Genomic DNA, 10768 nt, shown 5'->3' on the forward strand with positions numbered 1-10768 from the left:
TCAAAAAAAAAAAAAAAAAAAAAAAAAAAAAAGGCATGGTGATGCGCGCTCGTAGTCCCAGCTACTCGGGAGGCTAAGGCCGAAGAATCATTTGAACCGGGAGGCGGAGATTGCAGTGAGCCAAGATTGCTCCACTGCATTCCAGCCTGGGTGACAGAGCAAGACTCTTGTATGAAAAAAAAAAAGGCCGGGCGCTGTGGCTCACGCCTGTAATCCCAACACTTTGGGAGACCAAGGCAGGCGGATCACCTGAGGTCGGGAGTTCCAGACCGGTCTGACCAACATGGAGAAACCCCGTCTCTACTAAAATACAAAAACTAGCCGTACGTAGTGGCGCATGTCTGTAATCTCAGCTACTCGGGAGGCTGAGACAGGAGAATCGCTTGAACCTGGGAGGTAGTGGTTGCCGTGAGCCGAGATCGCACCATTGCACTCCAACCTGGACAACAAGAGCCAGACTTTGTCTCAAAAAAAAAAAAAAATCTATAAAATTAAAGATTCTATCCAAGGTACTGAGTGGCTATCGAAAAGGGGATTCTTGACTTTTTGCTTCACCTGGCATTACCTGTCCTCTACTGCCTCCCATGCGCACCTCCTCACTCACCTCTATTCTGCTTGGTTCGAGCCTCAGTAATCTTCCCTTACAGACCTGGTCTTGACTGAAGACCTTAATGCCTATCCAGGGTTCCCAAGAAACTGGCCTGCATGGCCAGGTGCGGTGGCTCACGCCTGTAATGCCCAGCAGTTTGGGAGGCCAAGGCGGGAGGATCAAGAAGTCAGGAGAGAGAGACCATCCTGGCCAACATGGTGGAACCCCGTTTCTACTGAAATACAAAAAAATTAGGCCTGGTGGTGCGTGCCTGTAGTCCCAGCTACTCGGGAGGCTGAGGCAGAGGAATCGCTTGAATCTGGGCGTCGGAGGTTGAAGTGAGCAGAGATCACACCACTGCACTCCAGCTGGGCAACAGGGCAAGACTCCATCTCATAAAAAAAGAAACTGGCCCGCATGCGTTTGCCAAGGTGTACCTGTTAACTATGTGACCTCCACTTGTTTCCAGAATTTCCTAGAAATTGGCTAATGTTAAACCAATCTAAGTCAAATCCTAAACCTAATCCTCAAGATTATGTAAAAGTGATTTTTTTCTTTTCTCTTTTTCTTTTTTTTTTATGTTTGTTTTTAAACTGGGTCTCACTGTATTGCCCAGGTTGGAGTGCAGTGGCACAGCTCCTGGGCACAAAGCAATCCTCCTACTTCAGCCTCCCAAGTAGCTGGGACCACAGACACATGCTACTACACCTGGCTAATTTTTTTTTTCTTTTTTTGTAGTGATCAGGTCTGGCTATGTTGCCCATTCTGGCCTCAAACTCCTGGACTCAAGTGATCCTGCCTCAGCCTCTCCAAGTGCTGGGATTGCAGGTGTGAGCCACCACACCTGGACCTTTTTTCTTTTTTAAATTAGAGCTATTTCAGCCGGATACAGGCTGAAATAAAAAATGAGCACCTCGCAGTGGTTCACGCCTGTAATTCCAGCACTTAGGGAGGCTGAGGCAGGTGGATCAGTTGAGGTCAGCAGTTCAAGACCAGCCTGGCCAACATGGTGAAACGCTGTCTCTACTAAAAATGCAAAAATTAGCTGGGCATGGTGCTGGGCACCTGTAATCCCCAGCTACAAGGGAATCTGAGATAGAAGAATCTCTTGAACCTGGGAGGCGGAGGTTGCAGTGAGCCAAGATCGCACCACTGCACTCCAACCTGGGTGACACAGCAAGACTCTGTCTCAAAAAAACAAATAAACCAGAGCTTTTTATAACATTTCACTTTATGTTTTAACATCTGACCATCCAATCAATAATTTATCTATTTGATCATCTTGTAGTTGTCTCCACCACATTATTCGAGATAACCACTTAGCCTTTTTTTTTTTTTTTTTTTTTTTTTTTTTCCCTTAATTTTTTTTTTTTTTTTTTTTTTTTTTTTTTTTTTTTTTTTTTTTTTTTTTTTTTGAGATGGAGTCTTGCTCTGTTTCCCAGGTTGGAGTGCAGTGGTGCAATCTTGGCTCACTGCAACATCCGCCTCCAAGGTTCAAGCAATTCTCCTGCCTCAGCCTCCTGAGTAACTGGGATTACAGGCATCTGCCACCATACCCAGCTAATTTTTGTATTTTTCTTGGATGGGGTATCACCATGTTGGCCAGGCTGGTCTCAAACTCCTGAACTTGTGACCCACCTGCCTGGGTCTCCTAAAGTGCTGGGATTACAGGTGTGAGCCACTGCACCCAGCCTAGCCTTTGGGCATTTAAAAGTTCAACTTTGAGCCAGGTTTGGTGGCTCACGCCTGTAATCCCAGCACTTAGGGAGGCTGAGGCGGGTGGATTACCTGAGGTCAGGAGTTTGGGACCAGCCTGGCCAACGTGGTGAAATCCCATCTCTAAGAAAAAATACAAAAATTAGCTGGGCATGGTGGCATGTGCCTGTAATTCCAGCTACTCAGGAGGCTGAGACAGGAGAATCACTTGAACTTGGGAGGCAGAGGCTGCAGTGAACCAAGGTCGTGTTACTGCACTCCAGCCTGAGCAACAAAGAGTGAAACTTCATCTCAAAAAAAAAAAATTCAACTATGATTTGACTGGCCTGAATTATGCCTGAGTTAATGTTTTTTTATCTTAAAGAAAACTAACTCAGAAGCTCTTCATTAGCTCTATACTCTATCAGCAATAGTTCATGTAATAATGCAGCTGACTCCCAAAAAGCAATTCTAGTAAAATTTATAAGTTTGGACAAAACTTGTTTTTGGAAAATACTCTAAAAATCCCTCAGTAGTGCTTTACCATAGAACACCCAGAACCTCTCTTTATTACCTGTATGCCCCATAATTGGAATAAATAATAGTATCAGATATTGTAATGTCTTAGGCTGTTGCTTCTTGGCTCCTGTGATTTCCTAGCATCCCATCCTGGATGTCTTTTAGGTGCACAGTACTACTGCTGTGTGCCATGGACAGTGTCAGGACACATTCCGAGCTTCCTGAGTATCTCACCATGAGGCCAAATAGACTGTTCTCTCCAGTGAGATTCTTTCCTGTCTCTCTTTAGGCAGTAATCGTCATCTATGCATTAGTGGTTTCTCTGTTCATTATGCTTCATATAAACTGAAGTACAGCCTCATCTTCCGAAAAAATACTGTCATGTCTTTGTGGACTCAAGTATAAAATAAATATTTAATTTAGCTAGTGATTAAACCTTTTTTTTTTTTTTTTTTTGAGATGGAGTTTCACTGTGTCGCCCAGGTTGGAATGCAATGGCGTGATCTCAGCTCACTGCAACCTCCGCCTCCCAGGTTCAAGCCAGCCTCAGCCTCCCAAGTAGCTGGGACAACAGGTGCCCGCCAAGACACCCAGCTAATTTTTGTATTTTTAGTGGAGACGGGGTTTCACTATGTTGGCCAGGCTGCTTTCAAACTCCTGACCTTGTGATCCGCCCATCTCAGCCTCCCAAATTGCTAGGGTCACAGGCATGAGTCACTGTGCCTGGAATGATTAAACCTTTTTAAAACCAACTGAGGCCAGGCACGGTGGCTCACACCTGTAATCCCAGCACTTTGGGAGGCAGAAGCAGGTGGATTACGAGGTCACGAGTTTGAGACCAGCCTGGCCAAGATGGTGAAACCTCCTCTACTAAAAATATAAAAATTAGCTGGGCACGTTGGCGGGTGCCTGTAATCCCAGCTATTCGGGAGGCTGAGGTAGAATTGCTTGAACCCGGGCGGTGGAGGTTGCAGTGAGCCAACATTGCGCCATTGCACTCTAGCCTGGGCAACTGAGTGAGACTCCATCTCAAAAAAAAAAATTGAAAAGTGTTTAAAAATCACTTGCTTGTGAGCTGTCATGGGTGAATATTGGTTCCAAGGTTTAGGGAATGAATTTGAGAAAGGCTTTTTCTCAAATCTTTAGGGCTCAGTAAGGCTAAAACAAAAACAAACAGGTGCATCCAAGATCTGATTTCAAGGCAAGATTTATTGCTTTACGAACAAACATTACACTTGGTCTTAATAGAAAAATGACATCAGATACACCCAGAATACATTTCGCATTGGGATAGCTGCCAGTTTGGCACAAAACATACACTATTAGGAGCAGGGAGGCAATGAAAACAAACTATATTTTACATTTTGGTTCATCAGGAACACTTTTGCCTGAAGTAAGCCGTTTAGCACTATCTTTAAATTTTATTTATTTTTTTAATCCACCCATCTGTACACTGGCCCTTTAGTACTCTTGAGGTGTAAAATTTTAATACTTGTCCTAGGCTTTGACCCTTGTGTTTGATCTAAATGACATTTCATACATAAATGTCTTTTGATGAGTGCGCTTACTGTTATGTACACAATTTAAAATGTGATAGTTTGAATACAAAATCTGGTTTGATACATGATATAAAAGTTGTATATTTAAATTCAAGAGTATGTTTTTGTGGACTATTTCTACTAAGGAATGTATTAAAATAATTTAAAAACTTAACATGAAGCAGTGATCTGTTAACTGGACAGGTCAATTATCTGTCTGAGCTGCGTAAATCACTGTCTGGCACTACAGTTGAATAACCTTGACACTGAGCTCAGAAGCAGCCCATTTAAGAAGCATCTTGTAAATAACAAAGTGACACCTTGGAGATTACAGTTGGAACTATGCAAGTCATTCATAGAGTAGCTGTGGGCTCTCTTCTAAAGGTGGACTCATTACATGAAGATGGATCTTTCATGTCGTTGCCGATGTCCAAGTCTCTTGTAATCCAGAAATGCCAGTACAGTTGTTTCAAATGCATTGAGGATGAATTGCACCTTGAACTTGCCCTTCCCTTTTTCGGTTAAACCTTTTCACATAGCTGCTGCTGCTCCTCAGCAGTCCATCCCCTGGACGGAGGCGCCCTCTCAGGACCTGGAGCAGAGCTGCAGGGAGCTGCCGTCTCTTATGGTAGATGTGGCCCATCACAATATACCTGCTGCCTGGACAAAATAACCAGAACATTAATTCATTGTGTCTTTTAAATGCCATGAAACAGAAAATGTAAGGCCTTTAAGAAATGCCCAAGGTGCAATCTATCTTGCTGCACAAGGTGAAACTGGTATTTAGTTTACAGGCAACTGGTGGAAAACAGTCTAGCGACCTTTAGGCGATAACCAACCAGGCGGTGGCTCACGCCTGTAATCTCAGCACTTGGGAGGCCGAGGTGGGTGGAACACTTGACGTCAGGAGTTTGAGATGAGCCTAGCCAACACGGTGAAAACCTGTCTCTACTAAAAATACAAAAATTAGCTGGGTTGGGTGGCAGGTGCCTGTACTCCCATCTATTTGGGAGGGAGGCTGAGGCAGGAGAATCGATTGAACCCATGAGGCAGAGGTTGCAGTAAGCTGAGATCGCACCACTGCACTCCAGCCTGGGCAAGAGAGTGAGACGCGGTCTCAAAAAAAAAAAAAAAAAAGAAAGAAAGAAAGAAAAAAAGCAACTACAGAACAAAGGTCCTTATCACAATGTATCAGGATTTCCCAGAGCACATGTACAGAAAGATATGAGAGTGGGTATTCACCCCCTATCAGCCCTCCCCAAGCCCCCAAAAATGCAGCTTTTCTAAACTCAGTTCTGTCTAGTCCCTTCTGGCAATGGTGTTTGGTCGTTCACTCCATTTGTCAACATCTGTTAAGTGACAGCCGGTTTAATGCCAACCGCTGCGGTTCTCACTCTTGGGGGTGGGGGCTGACGGGGCTTAAATCACAGAGTGGCTGAAATAATACCTGCCGTCTAAATCCTATTCATATTACAGTACTGTCCCCCATCCCTCCCAAAAAAAGGCTGGGCGACCCACAGCCCGGGCTGTGGCACCCACGTTACAAACTGTGGTATAAAGTACATATGCAGCGTCATTCAGGTCAGTTTCAATACCAAGTTTAAACTCTGGACACGGCTTATTGCAGCTGGAGGAGTCCAGGGCTAACATGTGGACTCGGAAGAAGAACCCGTCGGGGGTGAGGTACAGGCGGTTCATCTTGTACAGCCCGTCCCGATCCACCAGCAGGGTCACCAGCTGGATGCCCGTGCCCAGCACGTCCACGTCGTGCACGATCCCGTTCACCGCTGCTTCCGAAAAACAGTTTGGAGAAGAGCATTACCCTGAGTTCCTCTCCCAGTCCCCCGGCGTGGGTTTTTGGCAACCGCGAAACGGCCCGCACGGGTCGGGCGCCCTGGGATCGCGCGGGGGGGCTTCTCCGGGGCTCGGAAAGACTCGCGGGGCTTCGGCGCGGCGGCCGGGCTCACCGAATTCGCTCTCGCAGAACGCCTCGCGCTCGTCCAGGTCCGCCCAGCAGGCGCGCGAGCAGGGCTCGGCGTCGGGATCCGGGTACCTCCGCAACGGGGTGAGGCCGAGGCTGAGGCTGAGGCGCGGCGGCGGCGGCGCGGGCGCGGGCGCGGGCGCGGGCACGGGACCCGGGGGCGGTGCGGCGGCGCGCGGCCGGTTGGGGTGGGCGGAGCCATCGGCAGTGCGCGCGGGCGACGGGGCGGCGGGGAAGCGCAGGGCCCGTGAGCGCGCGCGTCGCGGGGCGTCCACCGACAAGTGCCCGCGGCGCGGCGACGCGCGGTTTTCGGCTTGGGCCAGGCGCGGACCCGGCGGCCCTGCGGGCGGTCGTGCGGCCTCCCGGAAGCTGGCCCGGTTGTCAGCCTGCGGGAAGGGCTTCCCGCGCCGCGGGTCGGACCAGGCGCGGGCGGTGGGGGTGGCCTCGGCCGCGCGCGACGTCCGCGCGGCCTCGGGGAGCGGCTGCCCACGGGGCCCCGGTGTCTCCTCCGCGCTCGGGCAGCCACGGGAGTCTGGCTTCCTGCTGTGCGGCGGCGAGGCTGTGGGGAGAGAAGAGGAGAGGCGGGGAGGCCGTGGGGGAGGAGGAGCAGTGAGGGGAGGCCGTCGGGGGAAGCCGAGGAGGCCGAGAAGGGAGAAGAGGGAAGGGGAAGCTGAGACCGGAGGCCGAGAGGGGAAGGGAGGCCGGGAGGGGAGGAGACCGGTAATGCGGCAGGGGCGTTGCAGAAGAAGGGCTCTGGGAGGAGGACGGGAGTCAGGGGACGAGGTAGGCTTCGCAGGCACCAGCAAGAGGAGAGATGGGAGGGAGGCCGGGAGGCCTGGAAGTGGAGGACGGAGAAGCCGGACACAGCCTTGCGGCCAAGGGCGGGGGGGTTGTGGCACGCGCTTCCCAGGCCCCAAAGGAAGAAGGAGATAAGGGTCTTGCCCTCTAAGAATGGGGCCAACCAAGAAAACTTTCACTACATGAGGAATCAGAGGCCTGATGGGAGCATTTTATTTTGTTAAGGAATCTATGACTTTTAAAATTACAATCCCCTATTTAAGAGGAAACATGTCTGACAACATTGGTTAGATAACAAACTTTTTTGCCCTTCCTTTAATACGTACGTATATGTGTGTACGTGTATATATATAACATATATAAACATCAGCCTCTTTGCTATTTACAGGTTGTTGAGAAAGTACCAAGAGCAAACCCCAGGGGGAAAGGTGTCATATTACACGTTCTCCTAATTGTTATAGCGCCCCTGACAACAGAATTATTTGGTTTTCCCATCCGTGTTTACACTGTCATCTTGGTCTCTGCAGAATCGAGCATTTGTAAGTGGATTTTTATCTGGCTTCTTGGACACCACTTACTGTTAAACCACAGCTAAGGAAGGTTTTTAAAACTTGGCTGGGAGGCAGAGTATAAAAGCACACATCCCTTACATTTTTTTCCCCATTAGATGGTGGAGGAAAGACTCCCAAATGGTATGGCATGAAAACAAATTTTTTAAATTATTAATGACTTTGCCTAGTTCTGCAGACAGGTTGGTGAGTCAACTTCAGCCAGCTTGGAAGCTGGCAACTTTCCATGCCAGTTACACAATATCACCTCCTCGCTTGCCTGGGTCCCAGTGCCCTCCAAACAAGCAAGAACCTCAAGAACTCGCCTTTATTTTTCTCCCCCTTTGTGTTAAAGAGCTGGATCTGCCCATTTGCAGCTCTGACAACACTTCATTTAAAATGATTGGTCTTGCCAAATCGATAATCTGCTTTAAAATCAGCTTTCACCCAGCAATAATAGCTGGTTAGGGTTCATGTTTTTGCAGGAGGTTGATTTGACTCATTATGTTGTGGAACGGTTGTGCCATCCACAGCTGAGTAAAGTTCTGGTGGATATCCAATTCCTGACTGTCAACTGTGGACCTCACAACTGCTTCCCCATTGATAACACCATCTGTTGTCATGGGAAAGATTGTCTGATATTTGGGTTAAATGCCACTGAAGTCATTCAATTTCCATGTGGAAAAATAACCCAGAGTAAATTGCCCTGTGAGGTACAGAAGCTATTTTTCCCAGAGATAGCGAAGCCAACAGAACATCCAAATAAAAGCAAAACAAAAACACGATTCCCGCCCCCCCCACCCCGAGAACCCCTCATTTCTTCATGGGCTGAGTAACTTAATTTCATTTCGTGCGTGAACTGTGAGAGCGTATGTGTGTTAGTTAAACCCCGGCTCAGGTGTCCCAAGGCTGTGCGCTGGGGCTGCGGGGAGAGCAGAGAAGCGCCTGGGGCTGCCGGATTTTGGCCCGGCTTCCCCCGAGCCCTCCCCTGGGCCCCCCGCAGCCCCTGCTCACCCAGCGGAGTGGGACGGACCCTGCGGCGTCCTGCGAGCCCCGCCTGGGCACGGCTCCCGAAAGGCGCGCCGCGACCCCTTTTGACATTTCCCTCCTCTGTGATGGAGCAACTACTTAACATGCAAAGTTTTCCCCAGCCGGCCGGGCTCGCTCGGGATCATTTCAGTAGCTGAATTGGCTTCTTTCCGAAAAGGCTGCCAAGAGACATGAAATCTTGGGGACACCCTTTGCTCCCTTCTAAGACGAACGCAGACCCAGGGTGTCCTCTCTCGCGAGCTCTACCCACCCCCGGCCCCCGCCCCGCGTTTCACTATGTTCCCTCCCCAGCTCCCCCGCAGAACCCTGCTCCGGTCCTAGTTCTCCGCGCTACACAGATCTTACTTTTTCTCTCCGCCAAGGGGGCTTCGGGGGATGATCCGACGATCAAGCAGAGGAGCCAGAAAGCTCTAGCTGTCATTTTTGTAGACAGGGTTCCCAGGCTCTAAAAGTGAGCCTGGGCTTTTGCTTGCTTTCTCTCCCCCAACCCCTTCTCCACACCCCCACCCCCGTTCATGCTAATGAGGGGCAGCCTTTGGGGAAACGGGAATCACTCGCTGAGCCGACCATTGGAACAAAACCGAGCTGCAGGGACTTCTCCCTCTTCCTTCCTAAGGGGGACCAGCACATGGCCTCGCAAAGTTGTCCCTGGGAATGTCTGTCCTGTGATCTGCGGGCAAGGATAGCATCACAGCCTAAACTTTAAACCTGTGTGCGTTTGCGCGCTGGGGTGGGAGCAGCAGAGGGTGGGGTGACAAGTGCAGAGAATACGGGTGCTGCGGGACTGAGGGACTGGGTGGGGGAGAACTAGTGACGACGGGAGAATTTTCTAGATTAGGTCAACAACAAATAGGAAAATAGTGTAGTGCTTAAGACAGCGTGGGTTTGTGGAAGGGAGGAGATTCCAGATGACACAGAATGTATCCTGGAATATGTGTGAGGCAATTTCTAGAGAAATCAAGTCACTGCTTCCTAAGTTTAGTAAAACTATTTCATTATATTACATAGCTCACTGTAACCGCCTCCTGGGCTCAAGTGATTATTGTGCTTCAGCCTCCCAAGTAGCTGGGATTACAGGCATATACCACCATGCCATGCTAATTTTTGTATTTTTAGCAGAAATGGGGTTTCACTGTTTTGGGCAGGCTGGTCTCGAACTCCGGACCTCAAGTGATCCACCTGCCTTGGCATTCCAAAATGCTGGGATTACAGGCATAAGAACCACACCCAGCCCAGAGGTCTAATTATTAATCAGAAGGTTGCCTGTTGAGGCTGGGAATGATGGCTCATGCCTGTAATCTCAGTACTTTGGGAGCCCGAGACAGGAGGATCTCTCGAGCTCAGGAGTTCAAGACCAGCCTGAGCAACATGGAGAGACCCTGTCTGTACAAAAAAATACAAAAATTAGCCAGGCATGGTGGTTCACACCTGTGGTCCCAGTCATTTGGAAGGCTGAGGTAGGAGGATTCGCTTGAGCCTAGGAAGTGTAGGTTGCAGTGAGCCGAGTTCATGCCACTGCACTCCAGCCTGGGTGACACAGAGAGACCCTGTCTCGAAAAAAAACAAAAGAAGAAGGAAGGAGAAGGAGAAGGAGGAGGAAGAGGAGGAGGAGAAGGAGGAGGTGAAGGAGGAGGAGGAGGAGGAGGAGAAGTAGTTTGCTTGTTGATCATTAAATCAAATTGCAGCTGAAGGTGGGCTAATCTTCCCTCTTTCAGGCGTTAGAGGAGTGAATTATCTTCTCCCTCCAAAACAGTAAACCTCTACAGCCACTGCAAAGCTTGGATACCCCAGAGTCAGGGTCTCCAGACTTCAGACAGGAACAGATAAACACTAGTAAATTCATGCCCTCAGGGCCCTGTTTATACATGTCCTCAGATCCCCTTCTTTTACATGCTTTTTCTTTAAGTCGAGTGGAATAAAATTCACTAGGCTTAAGATTTCTCAGTTACAACCATATCTCTGACATACCTTCTTAAGATTACACTCAAATCACCCAGATTCTATTGGGGGTGTTCCCAAAACTTCTTTTTTTTTTTTTTTTTTTTTTTTT

The 10768-nt window shown here is 48.9% G+C and overlaps 1 protein-coding gene across 2 annotated transcripts; it reads right to left on the reverse strand.

Moving 5' to 3' along the window:
• Window positions 1-3992: 3992 nt before the first annotated feature.
• CUNH17orf58 (chromosome unknown C17orf58 homolog) lies at window positions 3993-9405 on the reverse strand. Of its 2 annotated transcripts, XM_037743594.1 has the most exons (4): window positions 9064-9405; window positions 6309-6881; window positions 5937-6128; window positions 3993-5001 (listed from the first exon to the last, which is right to left on the reverse strand). In XM_037743594.1, exons 1-4 carry the CDS (start codon window positions 9137-9139, stop codon window positions 4811-4813), a joined length of 1032 nt encoding a protein of 343 aa, XP_037599522.1. In that variant the 5' UTR covers window positions 9140-9405; the 3' UTR covers window positions 3993-4810. The 2 variants fall into 2 exon arrangements, with proteins under 2 accessions (XP_037599522.1, XP_017398334.1); XM_017542845.2 differs by lacking the exon at window positions 5937-6128 and having other exon boundaries at window positions 9064-9397.
• Between the last annotated feature and the right edge of the window lie 1363 nt (window positions 9406-10768).

This window comes from Cebus imitator, unplaced genomic scaffold (genome assembly GCF_001604975.1).
Source record: "Cebus imitator isolate Cc_AM_T3 unplaced genomic scaffold, Cebus_imitator-1.0 Scaffold148, whole genome shotgun sequence".
NCBI classification, from domain to species: domain Eukaryota; kingdom Metazoa; phylum Chordata; class Mammalia; order Primates; family Cebidae; genus Cebus; species Cebus imitator.